The sequence below is a fragment of the Nymphalis io genome, chromosome 21, assembly GCF_905147045.1.
Source record: "Nymphalis io chromosome 21, ilAglIoxx1.1, whole genome shotgun sequence".
In the NCBI taxonomy this organism is placed as follows: domain Eukaryota; kingdom Metazoa; phylum Arthropoda; class Insecta; order Lepidoptera; family Nymphalidae; genus Nymphalis; species Nymphalis io.
In genome coordinates this window covers 384,507-402,872 of record NC_065908.1, presented here as the reverse complement: position 1 = coordinate 402,872, position 18,366 = coordinate 384,507, and the positions used below count along the sequence as shown (strand labels likewise).

Below are 18,366 nucleotides of genomic sequence, written 5' to 3'. Positions count from 1 at the left end.
ACCTTGGTCTTGTCCAAGTTTATACCGAGACCGACACACCGGGAAGACTCGCCTAGGCTACGCAGCATTTCGGTGAGTTGTTCCAGCGACTCTGCTATGATGACGATATCGTCGGCAAATCGAAGGTGTGAGATGTACTCGCCGTTTACATTGACTCCATACTCAGTCCAATTCAGCGTCTTGAAAACGTCTTCCAACGCGTTGGTGAACAGTTTCGGGGATATTACATCCCCCTGTCTCACCCCTCTGCGCAGTTGGATCGCCTATGTCTTACAGTCCTGGATGTGGAAAGTCATTGTAGCGGCGTTGTACAGACATTTCAGTACCTCGATATATCTCCAGTCGATATGACATCTCTGCAATGAGTCGAGCACTGCCCAGGTTTCGATGGAGTCGAAGGCTTTCTCGTAGTCCACAAATGCCATACACAGCGGCTGATTGTACTCTTCTGTCTTCTGCACAATCTGCCGAACAGTATGGATGTGGTCCACGGTGCTGTAGCCTGATCGAAAGCCGGCTTGCTCTGGGGGCTGGAACTCGTCAAGTCGTCTGGCGAGACGGTTCGTGACGACTCTTGAGAACAGCTTATACACGTGACTCAGGAGGGAGATTGGTCTGTAGTTTTTCAAGAGGGTTTTATCACCTTTCTTGAAAAACAGTACCACCTCACTCCCGCTCCGCGTTTCCGGAGTCTTGCCATGTTGGAGGACGAAATTAAAGAGGCTTGCTAACTCTTTCAGGACCGGAGTTCCGTCTGCCTTAAGCAACTCTGCTGTGATTCCGTCATCTCCCGGGGCTTTGTTGTTTTTTCTGTTTTAGAGCCGCCCTAATCTCGCCTTGGTCAATGACCGGGAGCTCCTCGGAGAAATGGCGCATAAGAGGGGCGCGCTGGTCATCAATACTGATTCCCACGGGTTTATCCAATCTTGAAGAAAACAACTGCCCATAAAACCTCTCTACTTCTCCGATAATCTCAGGCCTAGAGGTAACGACCCCACCATTTTCAGTTTTAAGTTTTGTCAGACGCGGCCTCCCAAACTTGCTGTATTTATGTGCTTAAAAATGTCTTTTTAAGCACATAAAAATTCAGTGGTGCTTGTCTGGGCTTGAACCCACGATCATTGGTTAACATTCACGCGCTCTTAACAATGGGCCATCTAGGCTTCAAAAAAAAAAAAATATAATGAACATTATTGAGACTATATAGCATTATTCCTAAAAATGTTCGAGCTTTTAAAAGTATCGGCGAGTGCAGCCAAATTGTATTACAGAGACCACGTATACCTCTATTAAAGTTAGCTGTACAGATTAGGTAGTTACGAAAAATACTTTGAATTTTTTTCAGATGTTAAATACACCACGTTTTCATACTCCATCACATGTACTATTTATCACATAGGAGCAGCATGGTGGAATAATCTTAACACTTCCCCTTATGAAGAGGCGATAACTTTGTCCAGCCGTGGGACATTTAAAAGCTGTTACTATTCCTTCATACCCAACACTCATAATGGACTTTTAATTATTATTGATCAAATTCCGTAAATTGAATAGAAAATATTTATAGTCAGTTATATACCTTACTTACATATTACTTCATACAATACAATACATATATCATAGGTGGTTGATTTACTTTTATTTAAATCTTGTCATTTGAAAAATCCTTTTTGAAAAATAATTTAATTTTAATTATATATATTTAATCTCCACAGACGAACCACCCGTGCCCATGTTTACTAACTTAATTGCTTGATTTTTTTCTTTTCTTTCCATTGCTTTGTATATTGATTTTTTATATTATAGGTATTTGGACGAGCATATAGGCCACCTGATGGTAAGTGGTCACCAACGCCCATAGATATTGACATTAACAATAAGTAATGTTAACCATCGCTTACATCGCCAATGCACCGCCAACCTTGGGAACTAAGATGCTATGTCCCTTGTGCCTGTAATTACACTGGCTCACTCACCCTTCAAACCGGAACAATACTAAGTACTGCTGTTTTGCTGAAGAATATCTGATGAGTGGGTGGAGTGGTAACCTACCCATACGAGCTTGCGCAAAGCCCTACCAAATTGATTGAACACAATGGTTTGACTTATTTCGAAAAAACACTGATGACAGCATCAGGATCATGCTATATGACGCGCTACGTTAACCTGCTATCTAACGTTTATATTTTTAATACTTTTCCATCTTACTTGAACTTATACTACTTTATAGAACAGTTAATAATGAACCTCAAAAATAATTGCGCTACAAGCTGGGACTTAGTACCAGCTCAGCTTCTAAAATTATCTAAGCATATAATAGTCCCAGCTCTTTCTAAGCTCTTTAACCTTTGCATAATTTAGGGAGTGTTCCCTGAGGTCTTTTAAAGATCGCTTATTACTCCTGTTCACAAGGGTGGGAAGCGAGACCAAGTTTCGAATTATAGACCTATATCGGTTCTGTCATTTCTTTCCAAAATATTAGAAAAACTACTAAATAACAGACTAATTAATTATCTAGAACATAACAAAATTTTATCTGCCCCACAGTTTGGTTTTAGTTCTGGGAAAAGTACTGAAGACGCAGTCATCAATTTAACGAATTATGTTACTTCTCAGGTAGATAGAAAGCAAAAGTGTTTAGGTATATTCCTTGACCTAGCCAAGGCGTTTGATACCGTCTCTATTCCCATTCTTGTGAACAAGTTGGAAAGCCTCGGTATTCGTGGCAAACCGCTCCTGATCTTTAAGGACTTTTTGGTTAATCGTTCACAACAAGTTAGAATTGGTGATCACGTCAGTTCTTAGGCACCTGTCATTTGTAGCGTCCCTCAGGGCAGTATTCTTGGCCTAACACTCTTTTTGATCTATATTAACGACCTATGTGAACAAAGTCTAAGAAATGGTAAAAGGCCTCCTCTCTCCCTTTTGAGGAGAAGGTTTGGAGCTTATTCCACCACGCTGCTCCAATGCGGGTTGGTAGAATACACATGTGGCAGAATTTCGATGAAATTAGACACATGCAGGTTTCCTTACGATGTTTTCCTTCACCGTCAAGCACGAGATGAATTATAAACTCAAATTAAGCACATGAAAATTCAGTGGTGCTTGCCCGGGTTTGAACCCACGATCGTCGGTTAAGATTCACGCGTTCTAACCACTAGGCCATCTCGACTCTATCAAAATTTTTACCTACGCGGATGATACTGCCCTTGTATTCCACGGAGAGACTTGGGACAAAGTACGGTATTATGCTCAATTAGGACTCCAAAAAAGTCAATCAATGACTTAGTGTAAACCTGTTGACATTGAATCTCTCCAAAACCTCATTTATTCAGTTTTCTGTGGCCAAAACAAAACCAGAGAACATTAGTCTTAAGGTTCACACATGTAATGTATATTACCCCAGTGATTCTCTTGCTTCCTGTTCATGCTTTGAGATAGCTAAATCTACGACCGTCAAATATCTAGGAGTTATTTTGGACGAAAAACTTAGCTGGCGCTCTCATATAGATATCACAACTGCGCGCACCAGAAAACTTATTTGGGTTTTCAAGAAGTTGAGGCACGTTGCTGATTTAGATCTTCTGCGCGCAATATATTATTTACTAGGTCAGTCAGTCATTGGATATTGTATAAAAGCTTGGGGTGGTGCTTGTAAAACCTTTATATTAGACTTGGAAAGAGCGCATAGATCTATCTTAAAAGTCATGATCTCTAGCCCATACAGATTTTCTGCAACTAATTTGTATGAAAAATGTCAACTCCTAGCGGTTAGGCAACTATACGTCTATCAATTAGTTATCCAACAACATAGAATCATCCCCTATCATGCCGACGAATACAGTAAACAACGTGTCATTAAAAACATATGTCCACCTGCTATATGTCGACCAGCTTCAGCCAAACGACAACATGATTTTTAAGCAGTTTATTTGTATAACAAAATAAATAAAATAAAAAATATACATCCCTTATGTAATCGTGAAGCTAAAGTAATTATTAAAAATTGGCTACTAGACCTATGATTATGAACAAACTGAACTGTTGTTGCTTTAATATTTTGTGAAACAGATTACACATATACACACATACACATATACACATGCACACACACACACACACACACACATACACACATGAAACACACACACATACCTACACACTCCACTCTAGTATACAGTAAGAAATAATTATTTATCATTTATTTTTATTTACATAGAACGATATGACACTAAAAATATGAGAGAGGACACTGATTTCTGTAATACAGGTCTTTGAGCCTAGCTCAAAAATCAGGGACTTCATTATACTTTGTAACTTTTTATGAGAATAAAGATTATTATTTATTTATTTATTATTTATCTTACCCAGCATCCTTATGATATTCTTTCTCGACTGCGCCTGCCTGGCCTCACCGTGTACGCTGCCGTTCACGCCGTTCAAGATCCTTGGACTTCCCGGACTGTGGCTGTGAGTTGACCTGGGCAACATGGTCAACAATTTAGTTAATGCTATTGTTAATTACTAGTTTGTGTAAATATGGAGTGTATTATTTACTAACACCTGTCTAAATAATTAATCATAACATGTGTAATAGATCAATACTGGAATATAATTAGTTGATAGTGTATGCGATTATATCACAAATTACTGACATGCAATTAATTGAAAAAGCACACATCACAATAATATAATAAACATCTATATACACATATATGTACATAAATCATTATTCTCTATATAATGAAGATGTAAAGCTTTAAAGTTTGGATGTAGGATGTATCTTCCGATTTCAAAAATTACTTCACCAATATTTAGAATGAACCTTCAGGTTGGAAATAGGCCTTGCATTATCCGTTTAAAATAAAATAGTTTTTCTTAGATCAAATCAATCAATTATATTATGGAAATCAATTATTATCCAACGTAAGACGAGGATCGATCGAATGCGTTTCTTACGAACGTTGCCTTAACGGTTCGAGATATACAAATGTTTTCAATAGAAAAATTGTAGATTTAAAAAATACTGGTAAAACAGATGCCATGTGTCTGTCAATATGTTACGGTGAATACATAAATTGTTAAAATATCTTTAAAACATATATTCGAAAATAATCTAATATATTATTCATATGATGTCTGCTGAGTTTTGCAAATATTATATAAAGATGTAATTTTTATGGGACGGATGCAGCTTCGAGATTAGTTTAGAAATAAACCGAAGCAGATAATTTAATCTAAAAGTTTACAATCTATTCTACATTTCCGAGGTTCTCTACATTTTTATTCAGATTAGCTATACTGAGGTTGAGCAGAAAGCTCGAAATATTTGTGTTTGTGTTTGAAAGATATGATGGCCATTGATACCAGCTGTAATATTCAGTTGACTGCCTCGTTGCTCTAGCCGCTAGATGTAAGGCCGCAGACCCGGAGGTTCTGGGTTCGATTTCCAGGTCGGGCAGTCGGAAGTCAATAATACTAAGTGTTGTTGTTTACCGGTAGAATGTGTGACGAGTAGGTGGTACTTTTCCAGACGGGATACATAACGCCCTACCAATAATTAAATATAGCAAAGATGCGCATTTTCTCTGCCCAAAATGTGATGCTGTTTGTTCAGGAACCAAACAATAAAAGCAGTAAAAGGTGCAGCGCGTTTCCACTACAGTATATATATATACATATCCATACATATATAGATATATACACGACCATGTAATACTAAGTTTTTACTACCGCCCATATATATTAGCGCCGTAACAAATAAGTATTAACAATTATTTTCTTCCTTGGGAACTAATATGTTATGACCCTTGTGGCTGTAGTTACACTGATTCAGTCCAACCGGAACAAAATAATATTGAGTATTGCTGTTTGGCAGTAAAGTTTGTGATGACTGGGTGGTATGTATCTTTGTATATGATGTACACAATAGAATCAAATACCAGTGGTCTACAAATTGATCAGATTAATAAATTACGAACTGACAGTTAAAATCAAGACAACACGTACACAAATTTTGAAAATAATAATGTTTGCGATACAGTTACAGCAATTAAGAAATATATATTTTTTATTTATTTAATAAATATATGCAATTTACAGTTCAAAATGTCAATAATACCGTCCATCACGAAAAGATCATTACGTAAAAGGCACACACGAACGACAGGATTGTAAAAGGACGTGTTATTCTTGTAGACACTAAGGATAAAGGGTTTATCGTTATAAAAATGACACGAGAGGGTTTTTTACAGAAAATCCCTTGCAGCAGCCCTAGATTATTCGTAAATATAATTAATTAACCAATTCTTTCACAATACCTATGGCTTTACAAGTATAGATCAGAAAAATGTAAAGATTAGAGGACAGTTCGTCATTTATGTTATTCTATTTATTTTCTATTGACGAGTCCCAACTCTTAAAGATATAATGTAGTTTACAACCAATATTTTAATCCATACACACCAATATTTTATGCCTTATTCTCCCTCTTAAAGGGGTAGCAACTATATATCAATATTTTTAAGCTCAAGCTTTTGTTTTTTATAGAAAAGGAAGGCGGAAAAGCATATGGGCCACCTGATGGTAAGTGGTCACCAACGCCCTTAGACATTGGCATTATAAGAAATGTCAACCATCGCTTACATAGCCAATGCGCCACAAACCTTGGGATCTAAGATTTTAAGTCCCTTGTGCCTGTAATTACACTGGCTCACTCACCCTTCAAACCGGAACACAACAATATCAAGTACTGCTGTTTTGCGGTAAAGTATCTGATGAGTGGGTGGTACCTACCCAGACGAGCTTGCACAAAGCCCTAGCACCAGTAAAATAAGTTATTTATGCAAGTACATACGCGTTATAAGTTCCAAGTCCAGTTCTCGTGGTGAAACATTATCTAGACCACCATATCTCTATCCATCGAATGAAAAGTACAACTTATATATGAATCAAGTACAATTGGATCTCCAGTGAGAGTTTTAGTCATTCTTTTTCAACGGCTTATTGAATAACTGCATTTGAACGTGTTTTACTAAGAAATGCACTTATGGGCTCCATTTTATCGAACAATTCTACTGGAAACGTAATAAATACATTTATACTAGCTAACGATCTCGGTTTCGCAGGGGCTCTACATAAAACGCTTATATTGAAGGACATATATACAAAGTAAATTTTTTGTTAACAATGTTCTGTAAAAATTTTTTTTTACTTACAAAAAACTATAATTCTTAATTTTAAGCCTCAAAGCGTAAGTCAAACTTTTTTAATTTAATATATGTAATAAGTCGTTTATTGAAAAAAAAATCAAAGTTGTTCCTCTGTAAAGAGAAATTTATTCTTTTACGAAATATATCACAAATAACTTTTGCAAACATAACTTGCTTCTACACCTAATTATAAGTTATTATTATTTACTAATCTGTAACGAGAAACAACATTGAAAGCTATCGCTTCAAATAACATCATTTACAATCTGACATGTTCCTTTTTTAAAAAACCTCGTTAACTTTTTAATGTACAAAGGCAGTGTGAGTTTTTCTAATTATAGAATGAACATAGTGCAAAGCGTTGCCACCATAGATAATACTTTGACGTTTAAAGTCGGAGTTAATGCGCAGGCAATTTAAATTTAATGAAGAGCCAAAAGAGCTTCATTTACATATATATTTTTGTTCATATCTTATTGATCTCATTCCGTACGAAGTCGTGCTCATCGTTAATTATATTACCTTGTTATTGATAAAAAATAATGACTTCAACCAATGAAGAGTATTTAGTTTTTTTTTGAACATAGATATCCTGGGCTGGGCGTCCGATATGATAATATTTACATGCCATAATAATAATAATATATTGAGACATTATTCACACACGGCCATCTGATCCCAAATTAATCAGAGCTTGTGCTATGGAAACCAGACCACTGATATACTACATATACCACTTTTCTTTTGTAAATACATACTTATAAAGATAATTACACCCAGACTCAGGACAAACAGACATGTCCATGCACACAAATGTCTGTCCTGGGTGGGAATCGTACCCACAACCTTCGGCGTGAAAGGCAAGTCTACCAACCACGCCAACCGGCTCGTCTATATAAGCTTTTGTTACACATCCGACAACGATATATTAAGTGATCTCTGTTTTTCTGTAAATTCGCGTAGTCGAAATGAAAGTTTACAACAAACACGTATTGTTTGGAACTTTTGAATGCTTAAAATTTTAATCAGCGATAGTAATTCCTAAACATAAAATGAATGTGCCGTGAGTGAGTGTTGACTTTAACAGTTAAATGTCCCACCGCTGAACAGATCCCTCTTTTGTCTAGCTAAATGTAAAACCTACTGCAGTATGTTTTAAATTTATTTAACCACGCTGTTTAAAAGTTAGTTGGTACCTATGTGGCTGAATCACATCTGTCACATGCAGGTTTACACGATTACTTTAGATGCATATTAAAACTGAGAGCAGTGTACCTGGATTTGAATCTGCGACCTTATGTTAAGTTACGTGTTCTAATCACCACTTTACCTTTACTTACCTTTTTTAAATATGAACTAATTTCTTACTAACTCAAAACATCGAGCAAAATACCTATAAATAAAATTCAAACGGAATATATATTCCCCTTCTGTTTTGTAGTCGTCTTTGAGCAAATATCAAAACTTCTAGTTACGATAGCTTTACAGATTGTTATCGTTAAATCGAACATCGGTAGATCAAAGGAGTAAGAGTGACGGCAGAGTGGATGTGTAAAGCTACGATAACACTGGCCGAACTAATGGAGATAAATATAAGATTAAATTAATTATTAATTATAATTTACAAGCAGTATAACACATGAATGTATGTATGAGTATTACTTATTATACAGTATTAATTATTATGAAATAATTCTCTAGTTATTATTATGTTTTATTTTCAATTTTTACTTGATGGTAGGGCCTTGTGCAAGCCCGTGTGGGTACCACCCGCTTATCTTCATTACAATAAAAAATCCAAAAAGCCAAAAAGCCTGTCTCTGTTTTAAAAGAATATATATAATATACATATATATTCTTTTATTTTTATACATTATTTTATTTTAGTGTTATCAGCCAAATGGGGTACACTGCTACTTCTATTATCTTTAAAAAATTAAGTGTTACGTGTTACTGCATTGAAAATATTATACTCAATTTATATTACCATAAAATGCTCCCATCGCTTCCAAAGAAAATTTACCTCAATCAAATTTTAAGTATAGGACACACGCAACCAAGTCTTTATTATTTTACAGACCGGGTCCACACTTGTGTAATTAGTTGAGCACATTATAACATATTTGTAGTTATCTCTTTTGGATACGAATGTGTGGCGATTACCTTACACATACCATGACATTATTGCTTTCGCTTAGCTAATATGATCTTTAAAAATACTGAATGCAATTAAACCGCGGTTATTTGCATGTGACGCGCCCAACCGCTAATAACAATGAGCCGGTGTTATCGGCCTTCTGTTTGTTGCGGTCACATTCCGATGAGAGCTCACAGGTCAGGGAGACGAGAAATGAAATTGTCTATTTTTTTTTTAATAAAGTTCTAAGCTTGGTTTACAAGCTTACTCTTTTTTATAGTATTGGTTGGCGGAAGAGCATATAGGCCACTTGATGGTAACTGGTCACCAACGCCCATAGACATTGGCATTGTAAGAAATGTTAACCATCGCTTACACCGCCAATGTGCCACCAACCTTGCGAACTAAGATGTTATGTCCCTTGTGCCTGTAATTACATTAGCTCACTCACCCGTCAAACTTCATGTCTTTTATTTGTTTTTGTTATTGTGCTATAATGTGTATGTTGCCTTATTGTTCATGTAGTTATCACCTGCAATTGAGGTTTCACTTCTTTTTTTTATTTTATCAACTGTGTGCTATCATTCACTACTATATCATATCACTAGTGGTAGGGCTTTGTGCAAGCTCGTCTGGGTAGGTACCACCCATCATCAGATATTCTACCGCAAAATAGCAATACTTGATATTGTTGTGTTCCGGTTTGAAGGGTGAGTGAGCCAGCGTAATTACAGGCACAAGGGACATAAAATCTTAGTTCCCGAGGTTGGTGGCGCATTGGCTATGTAAGCGATGGTTGACATTTCTTACAATGCCAATGTCTATGGGCGTTGGTGATCACTTGCCATCAGGTGGCCCATATGCTCGTCCACCTTCCTATTCTATAAAAAAAAATGTATCTGCACTTTTGTTAATTAAAAACTTGTAAACAATAGATTCACGACAGTTCAAAGCTGCTCAATATCAGGGCGATCGTGTCTTGTATAACTTTACAACTCTCGACAAAGAACTAATTTAATTAAAGACAAAACAGACTGGTTCTGTTACTCAACGACTAGCGAGTTACTGGTAAATATATAAATTAACTTTTGTTTGCACAAAACCTCAACAGGTTTTGTATAAACAGAAGTTGTCAGTTGTCGAAGTAGCCCTAAGAATTTGTACAGGTTGGGAAACTTGGTATTTAAGCACGAGTACAACAACAGTGACAAGGTGTACTATTTGAACAAAATATACAAATAGATGACAAAAAGTATAGAGTTAAATAAATACCACGTATGATAAACAACATTTAAGTCTAAATTAATTTAATATTGTATACAATACTTATTTGTAAATAATCGTTATAATATTATTTTCACGACTTGTCTTTTGTTTTGTATATCCACTATTTGCTTGTTAATTATGGCAAAGTATCAGAGTTATCCGGTCTAGACTCAACTCAGACGTTGCCTTGGGCGTACTGTCAATACTAATCAGAGATACTAAGATGAAACCATAGATAATTTAGTATAGTCAATGATTTGACATATAGTTTAATCGATTATTTTCGTTATAATCTATATTCCGAAATATTGTCAATTTTTTTATATATTTTATCTCGTAAACTGATGATACAAACGTGCTTATAAGAAACAGGATAATTATTGAACATAGCCCGCCACTCGCAACATTAGTATTGTTCAGGTTTGAAGAGTCAAAAAGTGAGTAAGCCAGTGTAACTAAAGGCACAAGGGACAAAACATCTTCGTTCCAAAGGTTGGTGGTTCATTGGCGATGTAAGGAATGGTTAATACTTCTTACATCACCAATGTCTATGGGTGGTGATGACCACTTATCATCAGGTTGCCCATTTGTCTGACCGCCTACCTATACCATAAAAAAAATCTAACACATTTTTAACATTGGATTGATAGATCAGGTTAGCGTGTTCAATTAAAAAAACTTGCTCTTGAGTCTGATAATATAGGTATATTAGTATAGGTCTGATATAAAGTATCGAAGAATACTGGTATATAAGATGCCGTATGATACGGCTATACGATACTTTTAACTTTATCAGCAAAAATACATATTTGATGAATAAACTTCGTTCTGGTTCTTATAGCCCATTTGTGGGCTATTCAGCGTGATAATACTGCTGAAAATTGCACATTCGGTGATTTATTGTGTATCTAATTCATTTTTAGAAATTTTAAAATTTTGTTCATCCTTTTGTTATCTACAGCTTATCTAATATATAAATTACTGTATAATCTTTTAAAAGATTGCGTAAACGCCTACTAGCTTTTTTTTAATTTAATTATTTTTTTGTTTTTAAAATTTAACTTATAATAAGGGATACTATCCTATCAAATAAAAAATAAAAAACAATGTTTTACAAAAACAAAAAATGCAATTTTAGGAGCAAGATACATACCCCATGACATACCTGATCCGTAAGCCCATTCTCACGTACAGACAGAGGATGATAAGGCCAGGTAGAATGAAAAAGAATAAGCTGCTCAGCTCGCAAATGTACCAAGAGGGCAGTTCCAGCATAGCGCAGAAAGCTGACTCCAGGGAAGCGTTTCCTGACACTAATAAAAGGAAAATATTATTGAAACTATTATACGTTAAAAACAATTTAGAAATAAATAATAATCAAATATTTTTTAAGAAAGTCAACCAGCTACTTAAAACCATTATTAAAAACGATCGCAATTACGATTGTAAATAGTAACGTCCTGTGAATGGCCACCGCTGGCTGAAGGCATCTTTTTCTCTTAATATTAATAGTTTATAGTGACTATGTATGTACTTCATTACTAAGGGTAAATACTGAGGTTCTTGGCGGATATAATTTACATTTGACACACACGAAAAACTGAAACTATAATTTGAACCTTGCAGTATGAATGTGTTACGTACAGCACCTCAAGGAGGATCGCTGACGCAGCACATAGCCGCGCAGTCGCCGCCGCGACCCAGTTAAGAGATCAGTAGGCTAAACAAATTACATATTTGTCACGTACAGCCCTAAAAACACCTAGCCGCGAAGTCGCCGCCGCGATTCAGCTCTGCACGTACCACCTAAATTAATCTAATAGATCAGCATTTTCAGCACTATATATTTGGATGGAATAATTATATGTATTATTCAATATGTGATCCAGTATCGATCAGTATTGTTTCTTAGGATTAAGTTATATATATATAAGCTTTGATTCAATATCTGCATCCAGCATCGAGCAGTATTGTATCTTAGGATTAAGTTAAATATAATATTTAGTGATTAATTAAAGTGTTTTTTTTTTTTTTTTTTTTATTTAAGTTTACAAAACTGACTTACAACTAGTGCATACAAAATAAAATCTACGCTAAACAGAGTGTTAATAAGTTGCAGTCTTCTGGATGTAAACCTAGCATGCTTTAAAAAAACATATTTAACAAGAACAGTACTTGTGCAATTACTAACTAGTTAATTATTTAATTATTACATAAACTAATGTGATTTTGTTTTAAGTTTATTCTTAAGAGAACCAACAGATTCACTAAAGACATCTAGGTGTTGACGACTACAATTCGCAAGCGAGCAAATACGGTAAATTGGCGAATGTTGACCAAGATTTGATTTGACATCAGGTAGGCTAAATATTTTACGATTTTGTAAACGGCTACCTTGACGCGGAATGTAGAAACTAATTTTAGCAAGTAGATCCGGTGCATCAATATATCCGTGCAATAATTTGTATAAAAAAAGAAAGTCAGCAGCTTCTCTTCTATATTTAAGAGTTTGCACTTTATAATTAATTAGGCGTGCATCGTAAGAGTTAAAATTCTTAGCATTTAGATCTGTGTACGCTAAGTAATATAGAAAACGTTTTTGTACACGTTCTATTCTATCAGAGTGCACCTCATACCCAGGACTCCAAGCAACTGAACAATATTCTAGGATACTCCTTATTATACTATTGAAAACTAATATTGTCAAGCTTGGATCTTTAAAGATTTTCATTAATCTTAACACCAGACCAGATACTTGCGAGGCTTTTGATATGATGTAATCAATGTGATCTCTAAAGCTTAAGGTGTTATCTATTATCACCCCGAGATCCCTTACACTCGTTGACTCCGTAAGGGGCGTACCGTCGATGTAGTAAGTGTGTTTTAGTGGTTTTCGTTTTCTACAAAATGTAATATGAACACATTTATCCTTATTTAGAGTCATACGATTTGCAAGACACCAACAAACAAGGTTGTCGATGTCACTTTGCAGGATTTCTATATCCTCTGGTGATTTAATTTCCCTGTATATTTTTAAATCATCTGCGTATATTTGATATTTGGATTTAAGTACTTTTCCAACATCATTAATGAAAACAAGGAAAAACAAAGGTCCTAGGTGTGACCCTTGCGGTACACCAGAGGGTATATTACATTCGAGAGATTTAAAACCTTTCATGGCAACTAATTGGGATCGATTCTTTAAGTATGACTCACACCAACGTAACAAGGAACCATGAATACCCATACATTCCAATTTGGTTAAAAGAATGTCGTGGTGGACTAAGTCGAACGCTTTTTTAAAATCCAGATATATAGCATGTACCTCATTATTCTTATCCACAGCTTCAGAAATATCAGATATGTAACTAACTAGATTAGATGTTGTGGATTTATGTGGACAAAAGCCATGCTGGTATGAATCAAAGTAAGGTTTTAAATGAGAATACATCTTTTTTTGAATTAGTGACTCAAAAACTTTCCCAAAAGTAGATAGTATGGATATTGGTCTGTAATTAGATATATTATTAATGTCTCCAGACTTATGAATTGGTGTTATATAAGCAACTTTCCATTTAGCTGGGAATATTCCCGATTGAAGTGATTTATTATATATAGTTGTAAGAGGGTTAACTAAAACTTTAGCACAATTTTTAATAAATATAGGTGGTATTAGATCGGGTCCCGCCCCTTTATTGCAATTTAAGGATAGAAGCTGTGTTTTAACCTCATGGTCTGTTACAGAACATTTGGCGTATGTGTTATTAGTACATTTAATACTAGTTAAATATTTTGGGTTGAAAGGTGGTAACTTATGTGTGGTATCATAGATCGACTGAAAATTATAGGAAAAAAGATTACATATTTCCTGTCCTCCTGTAGCTTTTCTATCATTTAATATCATTTGATTGGGAATCGACTTAGAATTGCATTTTCTGTCTTTAAAATATTTCCAAAAGTATGTAGGGTTGTTACGAATATGGTCTGATATATTTTTTTTGAAGAAATCATAGCATTCAAATATCATTTCGTTTGAGCGATCTTTTAGGAGATCATAAGTGTATTTATCCATAGGATTTTTATACTTCTTGAATACTTTATGATATTTTGATTTTTCCTTAAGAGTACGTATTAGAGAACGTGAATACCATATGGGATGCTTGCCATCACGGGGTTTGGATTTTGGGGTATTTTTGTAAATAGCATTTAGTAAAGTTTCATAAAAAACTTCTATCATTTCATCTACAGAGCCACAATTTTTCCATAAATGTGCCCAATCAATCTTTGAAAGTTCCTCAATAACAGTATTATAGTCGCAAAAAGCAAAATTATATTTAGGTTCAGTGTTACTTTTAAGATAGTGTTTTTGAGTAGAATACTGTAGGTCTATTAATAAGGCTGGGTGATGACAATCAAGCGGAACTAAGGGTTTTTCTTCAGATACCGTAAGAAAAGATGGATGTGAGCTAAGTACTAGGTCGAGAATTCTATCGTTATTATTAGAAATTGAGTTGCATTGATGTAGGTTGCAAAAAAATATTGTGTCAATAAATAAAGAATCCACATTATTGTTTGTACGTACAGGTATTAGACTACGACTGTAAGTGCTATATTCCCAGACAATATTGCTCAAATTGAAATCCCCAATCACCACGTTTATTGTGCCGTCATCTGTATTAGAGTTAATAACTTGTGCAGTATTTTTAAGAAAGTAATTAAGTTCCAACTCCTTTACTGGAGGTGGAATATAGACACCACAAATATTAATTTGAGTACTTTGACCTATTTTAAATGAAACCCAAAGATCTTCACATACAGATTCCCAAGTGATTTTTCTCAGACTCTCAAACTTTTTGTGTATGGCAATTACAATACCACCACCATCTTTCAAATAAGATGAAGTTGTACTACGATCGCGCCTAAATACTGAATATCGAGTGTCAAATAATTCATGATCAAATATTGTATCATTCAGCCAAGTTTCCGTAAGAATAATGACATCATAATCACAACAGAGAACAGATAAATAGAGGTCCTCAGTCTTGGTCCGCAGGCCCCTCACATTTTGATAAAAAAATTTAATATTGAATTTTAAAACTAAAAAACACAATAAATGCTTACTCAGGCAGAAAAAATAAATAAAAAAGAAATAAGCACAATAATATAACCAAAAAATTACTTTAGACTATTTAAAAAATCGTTATTTCTTATTAAAATTGCAGGTGAATGCTTATTTTTACGAATATAAATGCGGCTATTTCGGATCCAGACAAACTCGTATTTCTTCTCTTTTGCGACGAGTCTCGTGGCTGCATGAAGTTTCTTGTTCGTTGGGGACAAATGTTCACTGACGTATATTGATTGCTTATCACCCGCGATGCCTAAATGAGTCGAATTGAGTTTGTTGTTTTCATTCTTTTTGTTGAAAATTTTTACCGCTGCAAGTATAGTATCACGGACGCGCGGGCTGGTTAATTTGACTATGATATTGCGAGAGCGCTTCGAGTCAGAATCAACCTTAGCAACGCGATGGAATTCTTTAATATCACTATCATCTATGACACACAAAACGACTTTAGTGAGTTGTTTCACAATAGTAAGCAGGTTTTCAGACTTATGCTCCGGAACACACTGTATTTCAATATTACAGTCTCGAGCACGTTGCTCAAGCTGTTCCATAAGGCTGGCGACTTTGCTAAGTTGCGCACGTAGAGATGTGCTTTCTGTTTTTAATTGAGAGATATCTGTTTTGTAACGATCGTTAATGAGTTGTTGTTCGTCAAAATTATCAGATAAAAACTGCACTGTATTAGTTACTTGATCTAACTCCTTTCGCATTATAGAAAATTTGGAGTTTAAATCTCGCACTTCACCGCGAATCTCACTTAATTTCGTATTGAAATCGTTTAGGCTTAATTGTTGGTATTCAAATTTTTCATTCATTTCTCTACGAAGATTTCGAATTTCTTGAAGAATAGCATCTTGGGAGTCTATGTTACTTACTAAGGAAACTGGTGAATCTATTTCAGATTCTTTAATACTCTTGCCATGATCGGAAGGAGAGCTTTTATTCCCTGTTTTTGATTTCGGCCCTTGACATATTGGGCAAACCCATTTAGCTCGGCTCGATTGTGCCTCATTGAACTTAATACAGTCCGCATGAAAATGACGGTTACATGATGTATTTGAACATTTAACTCTCTTCTGAGTTACAAGTAAATTATTGTTACATGTGTAGCACACAACCATACTTATAAAAATAAATAAATAGAAGAAAAAAAAAAAAAAAAAAAAAAAAAAAAAAAAAAAAAAAAAAAAAAAAGGTCGGTGTATTCAGGATTTGATCTTGGTACCCCTCGATGTCTTTGAATTACAGTCACTTTTACTACCGCGCTGCTATTTGTGCGGATGGTATGGAGGTCGAAAATGTTGATCAGTAGAGTACTTAAGCTTAGCAGCAAATAATTATCAGTGCTAAGTGGGTGGTGTAAAATAACTTTGTTCCACTAGCACTTAATAACAGCAACTTAGGAGTATAGTTTTAGGTAAAAAACTGCACTTTTTGGACACGATTGATATGAATTATGGTTAAACTAATTATAGGCACTATAGTCAATTGCAGATTTTGCACTAAAAGCTATTAGAACTATTTTATTTTATTAATTTTAATCGACACAGGTACAAACTGATGTTTACACAAGTACTACTCCGAACAACACTGAAATATAATAGAATGTTAATATAATGTGTGTTAATAGAAACTTTGGTTTTTCTCAAATCCTCTGGCTATCGTAAACGTAATTAATGTAAGACTAATGATAACTTCAATATATTTGTATCTACCCACACGATCACAAGGCACTACCGTGGTGCCGTCGCGTGTTTTTTTGCCATCCTCTTATTCCTAGTTGGTCTGATGGCTTACAAGCCCTGTGCCTGAACTCATTCCGGTCATCGGATTTGACAAGACTGAGGCAATCGAGAATGCACTTATTTGCGCACAAACTTGTGATATGTGTAAATATTTTCTTTACTCATTTTGGTCAAGGCGGCCGCTTGAGTAAATGAGTAAAGAAAATATTTTTTTAACGACATATAAATAAATACTTATTTAAATATTTATATAATATCGATGTATAGACTTTAAAAACAATGTTCTAATTCTTATACCGAATAACGCTGTAATATTATAAATTTGCTTCATCTTTCAAAAATAATAACATTATAAGCTCTTCTTGATTACATTGTGTATAAAATAAACTTAAGCTTTTCTCACTGTAATGGACCGTCTTTCGGCTGAAATAATGATGAGGGGAACACGTTTTTCATCTATTATGAATTCGTATCGTGCTGTCAACTAAGCGGTTGGAAATAGGAATGAACAGTACGCTTCCATTGCCATGAATTATGTCTCAAGACAATATCGAATCAGCTCGTCACAAAGCCATATCTAGCGTAAGCATTCGTGCCTACTAAGGATGCTATCTCACGATTAGCGAATGATGATCGTTGTTGACCCATGACATTATCTATTAAATATTTTTTTTCGCATAATTAGCTAATTTGTATTGCGCTGTACGAGTGTGTCTTAATAAAATGACCGTAATTTTGTGATTAATTAACTATTTTTAATTAATTTCACTTCTGTTCTAATAAATCGTATTTTTGTGATAACTTGCTTAAAATTCGCGCTATGTATAAAATATGTAACACTATGTATTATTTCCTCCGATTCATTTATCGTGTCGTAAA

The 18,366-nt window shown here is 34.9% G+C and overlaps 3 protein-coding genes across 3 annotated transcripts in view; all 3 read right to left on the bottom strand.

Annotated features, from left to right (window-relative positions):
* The window catches only part of LOC126776693 (prolyl 3-hydroxylase sudestada1), a 382,982-nt gene that overhangs the window by 124,113 nt on the left and 240,503 nt on the right, over positions 1–18,366 (bottom strand). The window lies entirely within an intron of this gene.
* Positions 1–18,366, bottom strand: part of LOC126776707 (neuropeptides capa receptor-like) — a gene marked incomplete at its 5' end in the record, with an annotated part of 85,208 nt that overhangs the window by 4,935 nt on the left and 61,907 nt on the right. The window contains 2 exons of the mRNA XM_050499340.1: positions 4,368–4,480; positions 11,768–11,927. Of these exons, the coding sequence (XP_050355297.1) occupies positions 4,368–4,480; positions 11,768–11,927 (273 nt within the window). The remainder of the gene's footprint in view (positions 1–4,367; positions 4,481–11,767; positions 11,928–18,366) is intronic.
* Positions 1–18,366, bottom strand: part of LOC126776699 (uncharacterized) — a 150,287-nt gene that overhangs the window by 85,814 nt on the left and 46,107 nt on the right. The gene's annotated exons all lie outside the window — the stretch shown is intronic.